General features: G+C 40.0%; 1 protein-coding gene across 1 annotated transcript in view; it reads right to left on the reverse strand.

Moving 5' to 3' along the window:
- The window catches only part of csmd2 (CUB and Sushi multiple domains 2), a 530,601-nt gene that overhangs the window by 54,337 nt on the left and 454,299 nt on the right, over positions 1-21,965 (reverse strand). Inside the window, exons 41-51 of the mRNA XM_042506230.2 lie at positions 19,153-19,249; positions 18,103-18,207; positions 17,720-17,838; positions 15,232-15,301; positions 11,915-12,031; positions 11,485-11,694; positions 8,235-8,423; positions 4,529-4,706; positions 1,692-1,837; positions 1,516-1,596; positions 746-859 (exon numbers count right to left, since the gene is read on the reverse strand). Coding sequence (XP_042362164.1) covers positions 746-859; positions 1,516-1,596; positions 1,692-1,837; positions 4,529-4,706; positions 8,235-8,423; positions 11,485-11,694; positions 11,915-12,031; positions 15,232-15,301; positions 17,720-17,838; positions 18,103-18,207; positions 19,153-19,249 — 1,426 coding nt within the window. The remainder of the gene's footprint in view (positions 1-745; positions 860-1,515; positions 1,597-1,691; positions 1,838-4,528; positions 4,707-8,234; positions 8,424-11,484; positions 11,695-11,914; positions 12,032-15,231; positions 15,302-17,719; positions 17,839-18,102; positions 18,208-19,152; positions 19,250-21,965) is intronic.

A 21,965-nucleotide genomic window follows, 5' to 3' on the forward strand; every position in this document is an offset into this window, starting at 1 on the left:
CTATCTTTACATATGTCTGGCCATAATTTTCTATTAATAACCATTAATTACTACTACTATTAAAACGTTGGAGCTATTGGGAAATTCAAACATTTTAGAGTTAGTTTCAGTTGTCAAACAGCAAAGTTTTAAATTAAAGAAAATATTCAAATTCACCATTTTTGTGAGATCATTTTGCTAATTTTTGGCTTTTTTTTGGACATCACACAAAATTGTTGCCCAGCAGCGGAAGGATATATGCACCAGCACATGGACAAACTACCTTTTAAGACTTTTGGGCTAAAAATACAAAAACACCAGTATTCATTTAGCATTCAACTACTTCTCACAGAGGACTTAAACTCAACACACAGATATTTCGCAACCTTTTTACAGTATTTGAATATTCTATTGATTTTTGGGAAGATCATAATAAAAACACAGCAGGAGGAGAAAAACATGTTAAATGTAACTTGGAGGGAATGCAGTGACAACATGCAAAAAGGGAAAGCTTATGACTGAAAGCATTGCAGGTTTGATCTCTGCACCAGCTGAAAATGGGGGGCAAAAGAGCAGTGCTTGCCTCTCCTTCACTACCACCACTGAGATGCTTTTGAACAAGGTCCTTAACCCCCATCTGTTCAAGTGGAGCTACTCCATGACCAACTGTATGATTGTGAATATGGCCTTCCTGAAAAAAAAACAAACAAACAAAAAACATGCCTTCCCTTGGATTCAAGTTTTCTAGCCGCAGGCAGTCACTTACCATCACATGAGGGTGGAGGCCCCTCAAACTCCAAGTGTGTCCCCAAACGGCAGGTCAGGATGCTATTTCCATTTAACTGGTAGCCTGGGAGACATCGGTAGCGTACTATATCACCTAAACAGAGAGAAATGGAGGAGGAAGAGATGGTGGAAACATCAATATGACTGTTACAAGCAAAAATGTCTTCATACACCAATCAGTGCTCCTTAGCCAGGACACTGATATAATGCAGAAGTAATCATGACCCATTGTGTGTCTCAGTGAAAGAAAACGTTAACAGTGGAAAAAACAGTAGCATAATAAATCCCCACTGGGGCTCCTATAGATGAAACACTATGTCAATGTTGCTTCCTTTGTGTCTCTGAATAATAATGCATCAAGGAGCTATGCAAATAAACAGATAAGGAGAATTAATCTCCATTGTCTTCTACTGGGGAAAATGAGAGCACCTGCCTCAAATCCCTCTGGCTTCTGATTATTTTGTCATAATCATTCATTTATGCTGCTGCCTCAAAATCCCCTGGGTTATGTTGTTTGGGGTGAGTGTGCATTGCCTTATGGGATGTGTAGTCAGTGAACACAGGGCAATGCAGACGGTCAAAGCCAGAATGTGAACTGACAGTGGGATTAACTATTAAATAGGCTACATTCCACAAGTCAGGATGGGACGGAGATCTAATGGGAAAAAAGTCAGCAGTGTCTAGAAAGCAGTGAGCGTGCGTGTCTGTATGTGTATGAATGTGCCTTTTTGTGGCAGCATTTCCACATACCGATTTTAAACTCTTTGCTTGCCATCAGGATCTCTGCATTAGGAATGATGGGGGGTGGCAGGCAGAACTGCAGTCTGTAAGCTTTATTGAGAGCATCAAAGACATGAAAGGAGTCAAACACAGAATGTGCCAAAAATAAAAATAACCATCAAGTAAGAATAGAGTAATATACATACCTTGATAGCTGATACGAAATAATCCACCTTTCTCTGTGTTACTACGGAAGCGAATCAGCACCTGATTGGACGTGCTGCTGGGTGGGTCATTGGGTTCTCCATCTGTAAACACTCCCAGTTTCCTGGCTGTCTCCTGTGGACCATCCCTAAAAGGAAAGAAAAAGGTCAACTATATCTTCTAATATAACTATACGCCGGAGTAAAGCGACGATAATTAACCATTGGGATTTTCTGTCAGCAGAATCTGCTCAAATGCTCACTCGGTCTCTAAACATAAAGTACCTCCAGGCTCTGTGACGCATATTTGTGAGAAAACCAAACAAAGCCACATGCCAGATTATTGTCAAGCAGCTTCCAGCAGGAGAGTATAACCAAGCTGCTCTCACTTCATCATACCCAAAGCAATTACTCTGGGCTGCTCTGGGTGATTATGTTGAAATAAGGTAAAAATTACAGATAAGCGTGGAATGACAGGTCTGGATTGCGCTATTCCTGCTAACTGCCATCCAATGGGAGTGTCTCTGGAAGCTGCGGCCCAGCCTTGGCAGTCCCCTGGCGTGGGCATGGCCGATTAAGCCAGCTCCCAGATTCCTGCCACAACCATTCAGCTTAAAAACCATCTGTCTTTGGCTGTCAGACTGGGCATGGGAGATTACAAGCAGCTCTGGAAACGGCTGGCTAGGGACTGCTGCCTGACAGCACTCTGGCCAAGCCGCCATTACGAGGCCCATTTCCTTGGCTCAGTAGTTCAGTGGATAGATACACAGCGGTGGTAACTGGAAACTGGGGAACATGATAGTCCCCATCTTGGCTCTGCATGAGCTTGTTGGGAAAGATCAGCACAGCGGGGTCCGTTTACAGAAGAGCAACAATACGCTAAAAAGTGGACATTTTGGCTCACTATAGCCATGTCAATTAGGTCATATAAACTTTCCATGCACTAAAAAAATCTTCACCCAAAATTCTACAAGCAGCCCAATCCTTAAAACATAGATGTCACCCCACGCCATGTGGACTTTTCATGTGGTCGTCAAGTTGCCAGGTTGGCTGGCAGTCAGATCTCCGGTCTCACTGAGAGCTGGGACCTTTGGAGCTTGTCTCAGGGAGAGGGGATCAACTGGGACTGGCAACCATCATGCATGCAAAATCCTGTCTTTGGTCGCACATATGGCAGGCCCAGTCGTGCAGTATGGAGGTGATGAAAGGAAGCTTTACCCCTCGGTTCTCAGTCAGGCAAAAAGACACACACCTACCGCTTAAATGTCCTGAACAAACATAAACACACACATTTCCACCTGCCAAAACCTACTCTCTGCCTCCCTTTTTCTAATACACACATATTTACGGAGGTGGAAACTGTGTTCCACCTACTGCTCTGATGATCCTCCATGGCTGAATACATTTATTACATGCCAGTGTTTGGTATTCAGGAAATATGAAATAAAACATATATTTTTCTTGCGCACATGAAAAGCCAAAACCCACAGAAGTATTTATCACAATCAGCGGTTTCTGGTGATGCACTGTAGGTTCGACATACATTTTAAAAAAAGGTTGAAGGGATTTAATGATTGAAAGAATACATTCAAAAGAACTCCCTGTGTTTCAGGAGGAGGGCACACAAGCAGGGAATGGTGGGCATGAAGAGAGCAGTAAGGACATGAAGGAAAAAGGGATAAAGGCAGAGGTGAGCTTCAAATCTGCAGCTCTTTGTGCCACTGTAATGGATGATAAAGATGAGGTACACATGTGCTGGAAAGCCATGCTCTACTTGTTAGATAGACAACAAGCTGCGGAGTCACATCAGGAGGGCAGAGAATAAAAAGAAAGGAGGGGGTACTAGAGATTAGCTAACAGGAGTTTTGTCAAGCAACACAGCAGAGGCAGATATGGGAAAAATGGGGGTGTAACAGGTTGAAAAGTAGGAGTGTGTGACAAGGAGCTGAAGAAAATGCAATATGGAGGTGATGATAATGAGAGAACTGAACTGCAAACAAATAAATAAACAAGGCAACATTTCAATGACACTTAAGAACATCATAAAAACAGGGTTCCCACACATTCTTACCAATGAATTTTCAAAACTTTCCCTTTAACTTTTCTATATCTTATCCAATTTTCATGACTTTAAGTACTTTAAAATAGGTAGGCCTACCGCAATGCAGCCATTCATTATTATACACATTTACCAGGCATTTGCGAATAAGCAAACTGCTTGTGACTGCAAACTCAACTTGCTTGTTAAACCTTCCTGCTACCAACTAGCTGCAAATGCCAATTGACCTGAAGGGCACATACATGTACCTCACAAAACATGAAAACCATGCCTCTTTTTTGGGGGATAGAAAACCGAAGAACCTACAATATGACACATTTGGATTTTAATTTTGACAAGTTTGATGCATTTATTTATTTTTAAACAAACATTGGGTGTATGGACATATCTAAGAATTGTTTTTGCGACCTTGCCTGATCCAGAGTGTCTGCGATACTGCAGACTTTGCAGTGGCATGATGCCGGTCTGCTCTATGCGTGTCACATGATAGTAGTGATGTCTGAGCTGGCATGCATAGGACTACATTTTTCAATTAGTAACACAAGGATTGATTTTACTTAATGTTAGACATCTTTGGGGATTTTTATGAAAATATTCAAACAATAGCCAAAACAATGTATATATTAAAAATGTTTTCATAACATTTTATTCATTGCAAACCATTTCCAGGCCTGGAAATTCGTTTTTCTAATTTCATAACTTTTCCAGTTTCATGAGCGTGGGAACCCTGTGAAAAGGTGTTTATACACATCTGCAGCAGCTGGAAGCAGTCATTTCTTACCAGACAGTGATGAAGTCGTGCGGCCCATGAACCTGCAGCAGAGTGAAGTTGATTTTGATGCCAAAACCATGCGCCACAGTAATCAGCCAGGAGCAGTCAGCTGAGCTCGGGTATTCCTCTGGGTAACCCGGGGAGAAGATGGTGCCATTTTCTGATGTGATGTTCCCACCACAAGGCACTGAGGGAGGGAAGGAAGAAAGGGAGTAAATATATTTATATCAGTGGGCCAGGAATATAACAGGAATGATCCATAATTCAGCTGCAATAGGTGGAAAAAGGGGATTTTTCATCCCCTTCTTCTTCTGCTTCCCTTCTCAGTGTCTCTCTTCCCCTCTCCTTCACTCTTCGTCTAGTGCCCAGGCGCTTGTCTGAGCTAAAGATTAGCCAGTAAAGCCTGTTAGCAAGTGGGGACTTGGATGGAGTGTTTTGCTAAGATAAGGCCTCAACCCTTTCCCACTGGGGGTGAACACAGAGAGTGTGGAGATGAGGCGAGGGGTTAGTGTGGACTGTGCTTTTTGAGGTGTGTGTATACAGTATGTGGATATGCATGTGTGTGTGTAAACTTGTTTGTGTTTGAGTGACAGCAAAGGTTAAAACAGCATGTCTATGTGAAAGCTGACAGCACTTGTTCCTCACATGCCTCGTATCCTTAGGTTAAAAATATCCTGCACAGCTTGACAAATACAGTAACACTCAGTCATACGCATGCAAACTAGTCTGCAGCCAGCCTCAAATCTGCATGCAAAGAATTTGTAACTATATTTCAAACATTCCTCGGGAACTCGGGAGGTTCTAACCAACTTGGCGATTAGGAAGCTTAACATTCCCGCTGGTGCCCTTAGAGAAACCCCATATTCACTGCGGTGGTGCAGGGAAAATCAGGAAGGAGTGGTAATCGCAGTAGTACAGGCATCTAAAGCAGCCCAGACAGGGTGTTCAGCTTAACGGCACACCCTTCGATGCCTGTGGGTATATGATCATTCCCAAAGCAGAGATTGCGTGTTTATCCTTCTGTCTCTCTCTCAGGATGTGTGTATTCATGTTATACAGCTGCCTGCTTTGGCCCTGTGGCTGATAGGCCCCTCTGCTGCTGGCTCACCTGTTAAATGAGCTATCGATCAGACCGATTGATTAAACCTGAACACTCTATGGAGATGTGTATCTGGCTGACGCCATCAACTAGCAAGCTACTTAAGCTTCATGTGTAAAAAGAGTGTTTGTTTGCTTAGGTGATAACAGAAAACTTTCACATTTTTATATCCTTTGCTAACAGCACCATCTTTGTTACATCACTTTATTTTAAAATTTACTTGCAGGATTGTTCTAATAAACAGATTCATCACCTTCTTAATCATCACTTATGACCCACTAGAAGTGTGTGGTGGTGTATTTATCTGCAGAAACTCTGCCCTCTGCCTGTATTTTATTAGTATTTTTCCGTGTTCAGGATGCTTTTGGGCTACACATTTTTGGCAGTGGGTGTGTAGCCCCCAGCCCATCAAAGCATGCAGGTGGAGTCTAAGTCTTATAAGAGGCTCAACTGAACAGGCTGAGAAATTCTTCTGTTCCTCAGTCTGTCAACCTATTAAATCAGACTGTGGCTTCTAAGTAACCTTGGTATACCTTAGTCCAACACTAAATGTAAAAGGTAATGAGTAATATGTTGCACTTCATCCACTTTTTGTAATGTCTGTGGTGATTTCTAGTGTTTATTGTATGATTTTGTTGTTTGGTTTAGTGTTTTTTGTACTTTTGTATTTGACAGTTGACGTTCTGGGACGCAAGACAAATTACAGAATTATGTCTGATAATAAAGTGAAATTAATTTAATCTAATCTACAAATGTAACATTCCTACAATAGAGCAGTAGCTTGCAGTGAATATACAATGCAAGCAGTGTAGGGAGGAGGAGCTTAGTTTGAATTTTTAGTTTATAAACAGTAGTTGACAATTCCTGCATTCCTGCCCCATCAACTATTGGTCTGACAACTATAAGCCTCTGGAAGCGAAGGTTAATATTTCGGGGGTATACGAGCCAAGACATTGTTTTCCATGTGCTGGTCAATCAGACTAATCTTGATAAACAAATATCTGCATATGAAAGCAAATATGTTTTCAAAAAAAGCTATTATGAAGCCAACCTGCAGTCAGACAACAGCTGATGGCTTCCCAGATTGCATTTGTACCAATGCGTCTCGCCTTTCTACAAGGATTGTTAACCTGCCGCTCAAACGTGATCAGTCAATACTATTTAGACTACAAACGCAAACCAGAGCACTTGCGTACCAAAATCTTGTATCGTCGCCTGCGGATTCTGCATACATATGCAGAATCTGATAACAAAGATTAGGTATTCAATGATCCAGAAATATACATTTGCACTGATCGCATTCTGAATTAAATAGTGCGGATATGCTGGTTTCAAAAGTATTGCATTACCACGATCTATTTCCCTGTGGAAGCCCTTGACAATTTGAGTCGTCACTACTTCCTTATTTGTAGCCTTTCCTTCTGCCACAGAGAGCAGGGAACTGAAAGTGGTACTTACTCCCCGGATAACCATATACATATAATACTCATCACAGAAATATATTTCTATCAAAACTGTTATATAAATATATAGGCAATGGAAAAGTGATGATGTAGTGGGAAGAGACGAGACAGTGAAGGTTAAGTGCAGAGAGAAGTGGAAACAAACAAATAAAGAAGGAGAGGGGACAGTGTCAGCATTTTATAGACACAACATGGTATTATGATAATGCCAAGACAAGTAGGTAAGTGGAGGCAAGGTAACAAAAATCAATGTCTCTCATCCGCCTCAGAGGAAATCTGTGCAAATACTGGAATGACAGTGAGAATGAAGAGCAAGTTGTATTGAGCTTTACTTGGTCATGTGGAGATGGTGCAACATGGTTCGCTGCCATGAAATAACAGCTATGTATTAGCTCAGGAGATTAGCAAAAAGGATCATTATATTTACTCTGCAATAAAAGACTGAAGTATGTTTTTTTCCCGTGTGCTTGCATGCAATAATCTGCAAATTAAAATAGCATTTAGCATTAATAGGGCAACTTTACTGTCCAAGATTTCTTTGTCCCTGTAACTGGGTAACTGACCAACCTGTGCAGAACATCACATGTGCATGGACGCACTTGTGCACACACACGTGCGGGCGCGCGCGTGCGCACACACACACACACACACACACAGGTATAATTTTCTAAGATAATAATTTTCCAGCTTTGATCTCCATGTGAATATTGAAAATCCCTATACAAAAAAATGTATCTCCCTGCTCGCCGATTCAAAGTTCCAGTGTCATGGCCATCACCCCTGTCTGTCATTTTGCCTGCCTTATTAAATAATCGACAGCTTGAGCGTGAGAATGTCGGTCAAGGACGAGGAAAGAGCACCCATTACTTTTCTTTTCAGTTCAGCCCCTCTTTTATTTGCCTCCATTTGTCTTTCGCGCAGTATTGATTTTTATTGAGGAGTACTTTGCTTTATTAATGGGGGATGATAATTCAGTTTCATTGCATTATTCATAATAGATAATCATTATCTCCCTAGCCGCACTTCGCACTAATGATGCTCAATATGTTCTAAACAGGAAGTTACCATGATATGCTTTGGAAAACCATTTAGTGGTCAGACTAATTTATTGTGTCATTAACTGTGTTAAATTTGCAAATCTCACATCCCTTACCTTCGCAGCGAGGAAAAGGGTGATCCCAGTTGCGGGTGGTGCCATGCTCACAGGTGAGGATGGAATATCCCATCAGCTGATACCCTGGCAGACACTCAAAGGAAATAGACTGGCCCACGTTGAAGCCAGCACCCACTACCACTCCATAACGGAAAGGCTCAGGATCGGGGCACTCCTGTAGCTCATAAGCTGAGGGAGAGAACAGCACGAACATCATTTTTATTCAAATAAGAATTCATTTTGCAATATGGCTGGATACTTTTATTCAGCCACTTTTCAACAGTCATATATTATTATGACAAAATAAAAAAACATCAAAACATACTGTAATCATAAAACATTAAATAGCATGTTTACATGCCTGTGCCCCTATATGCTCATTCCTTGTTCCTTCCTAAAGCAAGCAGCAAGCAGCAAGCAGCAATCAGTTCACACAACTGATTTGTTTCAGTATATAATTGCTCTGCTCACAGACATTGTTAGTATTACAATGCAGCAACCATCGAATTTGATGCACTTGGTGGATTTCTGTCATTTGTGCAATTGTTGCATTAGGCTAACGTGAAGGCCCTGTCTCACAATCAGCACAGCAGAGTAGTGGGAGAGGCGCTGCCAAAACTGCCGAAGAGGAAGAAGAGAGCTGTCTGTTTTTGGACCACAGCAAAGCGGGGACAAGGCCTTTAAAAGGGGAATTCAGTCACTGATTGACTGACTGAATGACTTATAAAATGACACCATTGGCTAGTAGGATATTGGTGTTTTCTTATTGGTCATCTCTCTTGCAAAATAACTGAGTGACTGAGTGAAGTGTTTCAACTGATAACAATTTTGCGACCAAAAGCAAACAAATAAATACATAAATAAATGATTTTTTTTTTTCTAAATAACCAAAGAAAACTAAACATTGCCACCAATCATATGGAACATGTAACGCCAATGAGGCCATTATTAGTTTCATTTTCCCTGCTGTTCAGTGGTTTTATATAGTTTTGCATCGCCAGCTGCTGTTTCAAAAATGCAGTTGCAAATAGGAGTTGGTGTTTATGAACATTACTCTGTGCGGCGGCATATTGCCTGAATGCTCACAACAACACCGGTGTGCGTCTGTTTACATAGGTGAAATGTACGGAAATTAAAGTTTATTTTATGTTCAAAAATTTTTTTGTTCAACTGACTTTCCTTCCTTTTTCTGTGTCAAATACAAAAACGCATACGTAGAACATGATATTACTTCATTACCATACATCTGAGAACATGGGTGCCAAAACACTAACAAAAAAAATATTTAAATAAATTATGACATAAAAAGGTTTAATAAGCTTTTCTATAAAGGTGTCTTGTAATTCGTCTTTAAATTCATTTTTTTTTCATTTTCAAAAACAGGAGATATATATTTGTGTAAATAATACTTTGCCAGCAGAATGAACTTGTTTTACAAAATAAAAGGTATATCATTATTTATGATCATGTTCTCAATTTCAAGGGATAGCTAAGCCATGTCATGGGATTTGTGACTTTAGTACACTTTGACAATAATACAACTGGGACCACAACAGAAAAGTGCAGATTAGCATTAAATATCCAGTGATTCACATTATAGACACCACCGACTCTCCCTGTAACAATTTGTTAAATAAGCTCACCGACCAGCTACTGTGCAGCGATACCAGGTTTCAACCTACTCTTATTTCCATACAGCAAAAATGTTTTAGGCTATATCCTGGCATTTTGTGGTTGTTCAAAGAAGTAAATATTGTTTTTTTTTGCATCCAAACACATTCAACTTCTGACAAAGGTTTCGTGAATTAACACTACATCCCATCAGTGTAATGCTGCTGTCACAAAGTAATGATTCATGTTACTGACCAGATGCTGTAAATTTGTCATTTCTCAAAGTATTGCACAACCACAAGAACAGGGCATCTTATTTTTTAATAAATATGTTTAAAATCATAATTTTATTAGATCATATTATTAATTATTAGAAACAAACATAAGTTGCTTGTAAAAAAACAAAGCCAGTTCAAGGCACGGTAAACCTGCATGTGTGTGCACATTATCAGAATGGCACCACCTCGGCAACATCTTGAGCCAGAAAACCCAAGGAGGGGAACTTTCTCTATTTTTATTTTCCGAATTTAATTCCCCTTCCACATCTATCTGTTGTTCTTCTTCCCTGTGCTCAACCTCCCACTTACTCCTCCGCCTCCTCCTCCGACAGGAGTTTTCAGAGGGAAAGAAAATGCCAGGGGCGGGTTTGACTTGTGCTGGAGGAGTATGATGCAGTCATCAGAGGTAGTGTGGGTAAATAATTCTTATTTCTCCTCTTGGATACAAAGGCAAAGCAGGCAGTGAACCTTGAAGAGCCAGGATATAAATATGACTAAAGAAATTGATTTCTATGGATCACAGCTTCCCTTTGTGGGAGATAACTCATGCAAATGCTGAAAAAGGGGGGTATTTGCAAATATAATGCTTGATTTCTATGCTAATGTACACATAATTATGTAAATGCACAATGCTACCTTTCGATTTGCCGGCTCGTTTGTTGAATCGCAAAATACAAACTTTGTGTGCCTGTTGTATTTGCAGACAAGTGCAATTTAGTCCTTGCAGCCATGCCGATATGCAGTGAAGCCTTTTATTGGCACATGCTGAGGAAATCCTTAAGTGATCAACAGTTTATATACAAAGATTTATAGATGTGGGGACTTTACTGGCTCTGTGGGCTGATTAGTGTGACACAGTCACTTCTAGGGCTAATTCAGTGATGTTATGGCTTTCCATGCACACACCTCGCAGTAAATTGACACTAATGGTACATAAGTCAGCACGAAGAAAAAAGGTAACACTCCCGCACATTATTATGTATCATTCCGCTTTTTAAAAGCATAATTCATCTCTGTGACTTTCTTTTTTATAGTGTACTCTGTGATTCGGTCACAGAGCATAGCCCTGACCATTATAGATGCATTCTCTGCAGATTGGTGAGCCACATTTCAGTAACAGCAAAGAAGGTTTGAAGCAGCCAAAAAGCTTCAGCCACACTGAAATAATTACTAGTTTGATCAAGCTCTGCAGAGGAAAGTAACTCATAATACTAATACTGGCTCAGCTCTGCAAGCCTTGGTGATTATCATCATTATTATAAACATATATTAGCAAAGTCTATTTTTGTCTGACACAATCCTGAGGCTGATCATAATTCGCTGTTTCAGTCTGCTGCATCTTTTACTGGGAGTACACTTACCCTGGTACTCGAATCTGAACCCCGGCTTGTTCTGCGAGTGGTCACTATGGAAATACACTGTGGTCTCATGGGAGGTGGTGAGAAGGGAGGACGGGATATCCTGGCCACTAAATCGGCCAATCACTGCGCTTGTGTCAAGGGGACCATTGCGAATCTCAAGGAAATCATGGTTGGCCTCAGTGGAGAAGTTGAGAAACTGAAGGTGGGCTCCTGGGAAAAGAAGAAAGAAGACATTTTGAGACAGAGATGGCAGGAAATTGAAAAAGAGAGACCATGCTCTTCCCAAGGTCCCCCTGCACAGACTCTCAGATCTCTATGAGTTACACCATATGAATCTACAACTGTAAATTCCACAATCCAGCCATACAAGTTGTGTAATTAAGAGTGTGGAGTGTGGAAAAGCTGTAAAAAGCCTTTTGTTAATGCTCACCATAACCAACTGGCAGGTAGATTCTCCAGGTACAGTCACTGTTGCTAGGGTAGTTGCCAGGGAAACCAGGGCTGAGAATCATGCCCTCCATCTCTTCCCGGATTCCTCCACATTGAGCTGGCAGAGGGCAGACGAGGCATTTTATTAGCATCTGCAAACGGTGATTCTCCCAGATTAAAATGAGTCTTTGTCTGTGATAGTGGGAGTCTTGAACAGCTATTATTCAAATACAAAGTACTTAGTGTTTTTATATGAGGAAAAAAGTGTGGTATAATGTCAGTAGGTTCATTTTGTTACACAACAAAGCAGAGGGGAACTATTTAGTCATTTTAAACCTGAATCCCAAATACCGTAAGGCTGAAGTTTTAACTAAAGAGTAAAGGGGAATGAAAATCCTCAAGTAACATTAAATATGTTTCAGGTTATATTGATTGAAGGGAATGTGTGATTGTTTTTAATGAAGGTTTATTTGCTCCAATACCTTCTTTGGGTCTGTATCCACATTGCGTTTTTTTTTCTCAGTGCCGGCATCTTTTTTCAAGTATTCCCTGTGAGGTTATTCCCTCCTGCTTTGAGGAGTGGGCATATAAAGCCTTCTGCAGCTTCCCAGGGAGAAAAAGCGCAACATCTTTTTCAGAGTGCTCCACCTTTTTTATGCGGATGCTCAGAGCACTTTTAGTTGAAATTCTATGAACTCTTCAGAAAGGTGCTGCTGACATCAGTGCCACTTTTTTAGCTAAGATTCTGTCAACCATCACAACAAACACAGAAAAGCCCATCTTTTGGGAGCAAATCGCCCAGCGGACACTGAATGTTCTGGTGATGAGTGTTGTGCTTCCATCACCATTTCCTTTGTAAGCTTATTGTTAATTGTGTAGTCAACCCTCTGTTAACACAGGAGTTATGTGAGTAACCTACCTAATGTTAGTGTCAAGATATTGTTATTATAGAAACATATTCATGTGTAACAGGTCATTTAAAAAAAATGGGTGTGCTTTTTTATGAAGCGCTGTGATGAAGCCCTCCCAAGCACCCTGTAACTGCTTTTCTGCTGAAGAAAAACACCATGTGGACACAAGCCCTTAATCGCAAATAAGCACATTCCCCGTACACACTAATCCTTAACTTTACACTAAATAATGTCATTATTCCATAGCCATTACACTAAGTAATCAGCATTTACATCATTATGATTTACAGGCAAAAACTAGTCTATTTCCACTTTAACAAAAGTTTTATCATTGCAAATGAAATTGTAACTATATTGATTTGATAAAAAAGAAGCCATCAGTGTTAAGATAGGTTCCTTATAAGCGTTGCTGTCACTATGCAATTCTGTCTGCCATCGGGCACAACCCCCTGGTAAAATGAAGGCTGGATTTACAACACAAACAAAGTCCTCCAACTACTGTGCAACCAAAATAAAAGAGAATAGTGCTTTTGTTTTCTCTGGTAGTTAAGTGGTAACTATCACCACTTACCAAAGAAAAAACTGGAAGCTATTTTGTTGAGTTGCCCCTTAGCGAAATGCTGGTGAATTTAAGTTTCCTCTGGTAAATAGTGACACAGTGTATAATTCTAGGGATTTTATTATGAGGTAAGACCGAAAGGAGTGAATCTGCATGAGCTGCCATTGACATTGTGCAGAGTAGTAAAGAGTTAGCCGTCACTGCAAAGCTTCTATGTTGTTATTTTATTGCTTAACTCAATCGTCTTTGCAACAGCAGCTTTAACAAAAATACCACATGACAAGGCCATAGGGAGAGGGGTAGATCTGTTGTCTGTTTCCAGAGTAAATTCAATGCAAAATTACCAAAATTGGAAAACTAATTAAATAGTTTAAATCAGTGGTTCCTAACTGGTGGGTCGTGGTCCAAAAGCGGGTCACGAATCCATTCTGAGTGGACCGCAAGTGACTTGTGAACATATAAAGTTTGCAAAAACACATTTTATTTTGAAGTGACAGTAAATCTCTGGCACACAGCTTTTTTTTTGTTCAAGTGCTGTTTCTGTTTAGTCTTGCAATATGTTTTATTTTTTTGAGTTCTATGCCAACATGTTGTCTACATTTTGTGAAATAAAATTGAATATGTGGTCATTTATCTAATGTGTGGACCGTGAAGTAACAACTAAGGAGAAATCTGGACCTCGTGGCTAGATCAGTTGGGAATCACTGGTTTAAAATGACATACAAAGATACGGCATCTCCACATGGCATTGTCTCTAATGGACAATTTATCTCACCACTAACCAGGAACCAGGAACTCTGGTTTAGCTCTTTTCTTATACCTGGGGTATTGAGGTTGCAAATGCTATTTGTTTTTTGCTGCTCTTTATCCTTCCCTTTTTATCTTAAAACCACAGATGAATAAATGTTTTCTTGACTAAAACAGCAGAAATGAAAAAATAAAATAAAATATGGAAACACTGAGCAAAAGCGATGACTGGAATCGAGAAAGATGAAAAGAGCAAGAAATCCTGACACCAAAATTAAAAAGATGAAAGGATGCTCAAAGTAATGCTGAAATAATTAGCTGACTAAAGGAAAAAAAAAAAAGAAAACTGAGGTACTGCACGGAAAACAGCGTAGAGGATTAAGAAATAAATGGGACAAACAGCCGACATCAGTCAGAGGAGAAATAAGCGAGGGGTTAAATGTTATCCTGTAGCAGCACCGAAAGCCTGAGGTAATCAGGAAACTGCTGATGCCTGTGAACACGATGAATCTTCCCTCGACTTCAACCAATCACGGTCTGAGATGGAACTAATTAGGCAATAGAAGGTTTTTCCAATAAGTGGGACCCGTTTGTCAGAGGCTCTCACAGGGAGGAAGACTGGAGGTGTTATATAGAGAGGGAAGCTAATGCTGTTTCATTCAGTGTGTGCACTCAGCTTTCAAGGTAGAAATATCAAACTCATTTAAAAGTGCAGGAGCTCTCATAAACTGAAACAAAAACTATTGAAATATAACCTTTGCTTTATTTGTTTAAATCTCCTATTTATTTTCTGATGGATTCAAGAGCTGAGTTTATGTCTACCATATCAAGAATTGCTGTGTGTAAGGTGTGAAACAGTATTGGAAAGGTATCCTTGTCACCTATAGCATGCAGCGATATGGTAATTCAATTCTGCTTTCATTCAAAGGCTGGTGAGGGAAGCGTCTTTGCACACAACAAGTCTTTATATGAGAGTTGCTCAGTATATAGGTAGCTGGTGTGCTTTTTGAGAAAAAAGGATCTCCAAGAACGTAGAAAGATGCAGATATTAAATAGATGGATGGCAGGACAAGGAAACAAATAAAAAGAGGATATTTTTACCTATGCAGAGAGGAGGTGGGTAGTTCCATCGTCTGACAGTTCCAGGCATACAGGTGATATGCGAGTTCCCCTGCAAGCAGCATCCATGCACCGATGTGTGCGCGCGCACACACACACACACACGCAAAGAGAAAAGAAAAACAAAGAAGAGGCGATGAATTAATTTGTTCCCCCCTCTGTCACTCATCTGTTGTTCCAATTATTTGAACCTGCTGCCTGTCTCCACATGACTTCATGTGGTGACTAAATGACTAAATCCATCTCAAGTGACAGAGAACAATAGAGGGGGAGCGTTGCAGGCATATTAAGATGATCACATTTTTGCACTACCAAAATAAGCAACGCACATTTTTTCTGAAAACTCGAAAGTTGAGTTTCAAAGCCAACTTGCCATAAAGATTTAAGTTTTATTATAAAAAAAAAATCTAATGTCAGAACATAATGGACTGACTAAGCTAACTTTCAAGAAAATGTGTCTATAATCACAAGCGGAGACAGCCTGGCACCCCCTTAAATCAGTCCATTACAGTCTCTACAACCCATATTTACGTTTATTGTTAGGTGACCTCTAGAGCAAAAAGGGAAGTCAGGTGATGCAATATAAAGAATGACAAAGTCTATATAGGGAGGAGATCGGGTTGGATGTGTGGGTCAAACAAACGCAGGACCTTCATCCAGGAGGCCACTGTTTGTGTCCTGTGTAAAACGAAAAAACAGCATTGAGTTATTTTAACTCATATGTAAATTGGCCTTTTTAAAAAAAAAAAAAAAAAAAAAAAAAAACTATGTTAATTGATGTATGAGTTTGTGCGCCTGTCACCGATACATGTCAATGGTTTTGGGGAGTCATTAGCTAACGACCTATTCTGTCATTTAGACATGAGGACATGCTAATGGGACAACATGGTGGTGAAGCCTTTTTAGCTGTTGTAAAGTACTTTCATGTCTCATTGATTGAGGACTGAAACTACAATGGTTTATAATGACTTCTGACATTTTTAAGATTAAGTTATGATATTTTCCCTCTTTGCCCTATCTACCTATAGCTGCAATCTGAATTTAGGACAAAGACTTTATTTATATGTGGGCACATTTAAATAATTCTCTTAAATAGCACCTCTACTGTAAATACCGGAAGCAAAAGCAATAATCTTGCCATTTAATGGCTGCAGGACAGTAGCACAAATTAGCAGTAATGGTATAAATTATCATTTGATTATTCAGAGGAAAAGGTTAGTTGACCTTAAAGCAAACTGACAGTATATATTTGAACAATTTTGATTATCTGGAAAGAAACATACAATTGGAGTAATTCCCTCAAACTTTTTTCTTTTTCAATAAAACTTGCTTCTTGTCCTGCTGCTATCAATCTTCGCCAAAACTCTTTGTCAAAGCAATTGGACAAGTCCTGATGGACTTGTGCAGCACGGAGTGGAGTGGGAACTTTCAAATCAAATTTGTGTGAACTACTGCATCTAGTGTGTTGTACAGATGTCACCATCTGTCTCATGAAGCCCAGTTGACTGGAGTGGATGCTCTGGAGGATGCGCAGCACACAGTCAACTTGGAGGCTTTGCAGAATTCTGAGTCTCCAGCACATCATCCTATAAATTATGGGCAGCAGATAGGATACCTGTCCTGATACCTAAATGTACTTTGGCTGTTTGAATTTGACCAACATAAGGGGAAAATTGTCATACATCCTAACGTCCTTGGTGGATAACAGAGATTTATCAAAACAATTATCCCTTAATCTATAAAACCACATAAACAATTTTTGCAAGGAACACTGAGCTCAGCACACACGTAATTTGGTCACAGGAGGAGAGATGCAAATGAGGCATATATATTCTCTAACAAGAGTCTATTAATGCCGAAGTTATTCGACTTACTGAAGTTACTATGTTTACACTGATTTAATGACATAATAAAAGCATACAGTTCACAGGGGCTGATAAGTGAACAGATAATTTGTAATTAAACCTAAAAATGAACGTAAATGTCTGTGTACATGATCCAGTCCATCCAGTTTATCCACTGCTTCAAAGTATGATCATTTCTTGAGGAGATAACTAAAAAGAGGGACAGGAGTGACACTGACACAAGCCAGTAAAGGATAAGCATCAATATGGTTTTATGATAACTTATGACTGATCTAGAGCTGCAACAATTAATCGGTTAGTTGTCAACTACTAAATCAATGGCCAACTAATTTTATAATTGTTGAATCAGTTTGAGTAAGTTTCTATGACATCTAGTGGTTTACTTAATCCTCTAAATTGAACTTCCTTGGGATTTTGACAAAAAAAAAAAAACAATTGGGGATTTAATTTGGGAAACAGATCAACATTTTCAAAACTTTCTGAGATTTTATAGTTTAAATAACTAATCAATTAATACAGAAAATAATGGACAGATTAATTGCCAATCAAAATAATAATTAGTTGTGGCCTTCTACTGAACAATATCTAAATCTGGGAGATGTTACCTGTAAAGTGTATCCAGGTTCACACTGGAAAGACACCACATTATTCATCTGAAGTCGTTCCCCAACCTTAATGCCATTCATAGGAACCACAGGCTCTGGACAGTTGGTCAGAGACACCGCTAAGAAATGGGTGAAAAAGATGGCAGGGACAGAACAAAAAAAAGGCAATTTAATAATTATGCAGAAACATAACAGAAAGGATTTAAAATCTGAAATTATAATACCAAACATGACTAAAACATTGCAGGAGAGACATTTTATCCTTGGAGAGACACAGACAACCAGCAGGTCTTTATAAGAAATGCACTCGTATTTGATTTAATACCTGTCCTCAGGGTGTTGATACTTAACATCAAGTGGGATGAACTGTTTTTTTCACTTACTTTTGTATTCCAGCCTGAATCCGGCTGCAGACACACTAATATCAGAGAAAAAGTGGAGGTAGAGTTGGTTGGAGGTGCTGTTGAGGAGAGCTGGGACCGTGGTGCCTTGGGGAGAAGATTAATAGTGGAGTTTAGCAGTGCTATCTCCTGCATAGGCCGACCATAACTAACTGTATAAGCTACTGGCAAATAGCTGAAAAGCTTGTTCTTTTTTACCTTTGCCAAGCATGTGTGTGTGTGTGTGTTTGTGTGTGCATGCAGCAAAAATGCATGCATGAATCATTGTGTATAGGTGTATTAGAATATTTGGGGACGTAGATACATAATAGTGTGACCTACTCGCTTTAACGAGACAAAATAAAGAGCTGTTTGTTTCTTTCAGTGTGTGGGTATGCACTCAGCTGATAATAAAGAAAACAAAAATCCATCCAAAAAAACAAACAAAACATAAACAATAAAAAATAGTATCACTTAATAAAATTGTATGATGTATAGAAACGGTCTGACCTAAAGTTGGTCTTTTAATAACTTAAAATTGTGAGCCTGGCATTTCTCTTTCATCTCTTTACTTCAGGGTACATTTAACATTTACTTCTGGTCAAGTTCCAAGCACAAACAAAGGGAGAATTCCCTGCTGCTGTATTGTTGCTATGAGAGGAGTAACACAGATACGCTAAACAAATGTTCACAAGTCCTCACAGAAAAGTCTAACCTTTGCAGAATTGGACTTTCCAGGGAAACCTCAAAGAGTTTGGAATTTTAAAACTTTTTCATGATGACACCAGGTGTGTTTGAATTTAATTTAGCAATGTTAAAACACCAGCTGTGCCCCATTTTTAGCAGTGTCCATACATATTAATTAAATACAGTGTGTGTACCAGGTTAAATGCTGATCTGTGAGAACTGATTAGGCTATTATGTTGCTTCGAGTATTCTTTTCTGGCAAGTATAGATGAGTGATTTTTAGTGACTGATTTTTTTATATGAAAAAACATGATTAAATACATGAAAGAAAATAAATGCACACATACAAACACACCACAGCAATACCTGAGAAGCTGCCAAGCATGGTGTCGGTGTTGTCTCCTCCGTCAAACACCTCCAGCGAGTCCCAGTTCTGCTCTGTGACAAAGCTGATTACCTGGATCTGAGGCAGGGAAGGGACAGACAAAAACAAGGATGGGATTTAGGAGGCAGAGCAGTAACAGCAGGGTCAACAGTGTGTATGCGTAGGGAAATAAGAAATGAGGTTGACGGGTTGAAGATGAATGAGTGGGAAAACACAACACGTTTTTGTTAAAATGGTCCTGAGACAATCAATAAATCAATATGTTTGTCGTTTTCCATGGAGGCATGCAAGATAAGGTTTTCTTCATAAACTAAAGGTAACACAGCATAACTACTGATTTACAAGTCGCCATTTTGTGGGTAAAATACTCCTTTAAGAGTAGCAGTTTGTCTCAGCCCTGACACAGAAAACTCCTTGTCAAAATGTCACCTACGTACATGCTATCCCCAGCATGACAACGCTATTTTTGTGAACAAAACAACATCCCAAAAGTCATCAATCTTTACTTCTGTAATCATTCAGTGTTTCACAGAACTAAAATAATTTAAATTATATTTTACATAGTTTGGCAGGATGCACTCAATTGTCTGAAGGGACCAGACAATTCCATTTCAACAACATTTCAGCTCTTGACCATCACTTATGACCCACTGGAAGTGTATGGTGAAGTATTTGTCTACACAGGCCCTCTCATCTGCACGCATTTTGTTATTTTCTTCTTATTTCGCTCTGTTCGAGAGGGTTCTGGGCTGCGCTCCTTGGGCAGTAGTTTGAAGCTCCCAGCCAATACCAGTGTGCAAGTGAGGTCAGGACTTTATACAGAGGTAGTGACCAGGAAGTAGCAGTGCACATTCATGAGAAAGCTACGGAAATTGCAGACGTGGTGCTGAAAAGACTTAAATATAGCAAAGCAATAAGCCAAGCAAACCAATCTTGTTCCAAAGCGACAGAGAACCTGGGATTGGCTTCCACTTTCACTTGGTGAGCGCTGAGTGAGACGATAAAGAGCGACGCATAGTTGACTTGTTTTGTGTTGGACAGGTTGCAGTTATTTTCTAGCTTGAAGTATTGGCTTTTCCACTACAACAAGTGTAACATACTTTCAGTAGCTTGCAGTGTACATACAAGCAGTATGGGAAGGAGCGGCAGGGTTTGAATGTTGTTTTTACAAACAGTAAGCAACCATTTCTGCATAGTGTAGGTAAAGATGCAAAGAGTTAAATGAACTTTTTTATTCTTTTGAAGCACAGAGTGAAAACATTATCAAAACCACGGAGCAATTCACAAATAGCAAAGTTCAGAATTCTCATTAGAAAAGAACAATAGTCATTTGTGCAATATAGTATGTCTTTGCTTTCTTTTCCTTATTTCAAACACCATTTTGGAAGGCTGTATTTAAGTGGTGGGAAATGGATTTGAAATTAAGAAAACTGTCTGACAGCTGCAGAGAACACTGGATATTCTTCAAAGTAATGCAGACTGTGACTCCTTACTCAGTGTGTCCGTGTCCTCCAACAGCAGTTACCACTGCTAATGAAAAAAAAGATATCACATACTGTAAGAATAGCTTTCTGCATGCCCAAAAAGATTGCTTAAATTATGGATTTTAAAACATATTTTGCTGTTGAATGCTAACCAAAGGAAGTGGGAGGCTTACCCCAATACAGAAAATTGCCAGAGCACTAAAAGATTAAAGTGAATGTGTGAAAGGGGCTACACTGTGCCATCTACTTTATCTTTGTTCTCTGTCTTCAGATAAAATTCGTCTATTTCTTCAACATTCTTTGTGTTATCAATTCTTGTACTCTCTCCAAGCCACCCGTTCTGTTCCCTCTCAAATCTATTCCTCAGCCCTCTCCTCTGCCTCTGATGGTTATAGATCGGATACGAGCCAATTAAAGGGGCGGTAGGGGCTCTGGCGCATCCCGGGGAGACGACGCAGATCACAGATTGATCTTTCATTAGGAGGGCCACGGCAAATGTGCCGGCAAGGCACCTCACTCCTTTAAGTTCTCTTCTGGATCGTGACACTCCAATCTAATGTGTCTCTGCTAGCTGGTAGATGGAGAGCAACAGAGAGAAAGACGATGACGGTGTGAATGAGATGAGGAGGCCTGGGAGAAGTAGGGATGAGGAGAAATCAGCCATAGTGAGTGTAGACACAGGGCACCAAACCCTCAACAGTCAGCATGTCACAGTGTGGTTTCACAGGCACTGACCCCTTCAGCAAACAAGGAAGTGTGTGTGTCTCTGGCTGTGCAGTGGTGGTCCAAAGAACTCTCCTACATCATTACCAAAATATACACGTCAGTCAGGTATATATACGTTCCACTGTCACGCTGTTTGCCTTTCAGAGCATGTGCACGCAGCCAGCTTTCTGTTCTTATTCTTGGTCTATTTCACCTCCAAGCTATTGCCATGTTAGTGTGTAGTGCAGCATGCTAAGTGTGCCTGTGGGCCATCTTGTGTATTTGACCTGCAAGGACAGTCAGCTGAGGTGGAGGAGCTAATAGCTGAGGGACTGCACTGAGGTCATTAACCACAGAGGCTGAAGCGTAAGCCTAAAACTTTCCATCAGGCGGATCCACAGGGACCCTGCACAGGCTCCTGGTGGACTTCCATCACACACGCATCAACGAATAAGAATATGCAAACTGAATTAACTCCCAAGAACAAAAAAGGAAAGTAACTGAAGGGGCAATTATATACAAATGTAGTTCAAATTGTGCAATCTTAAGTTTCTGGTATAGTGATCTGCCAAATTAAATTCGGAGCCTCTGAAAAATCTGAAGAC

The sequence above is a fragment of the Plectropomus leopardus genome, chromosome 17 (assembly GCF_026936395.1).
Source record: "Plectropomus leopardus strain MGB_pleo_1.0 chromosome 17, ASM2693639v1, whole genome shotgun sequence".
Taxonomy (NCBI): Eukaryota; Metazoa; Chordata; class Actinopteri; order Perciformes; family Serranidae; genus Plectropomus; species Plectropomus leopardus.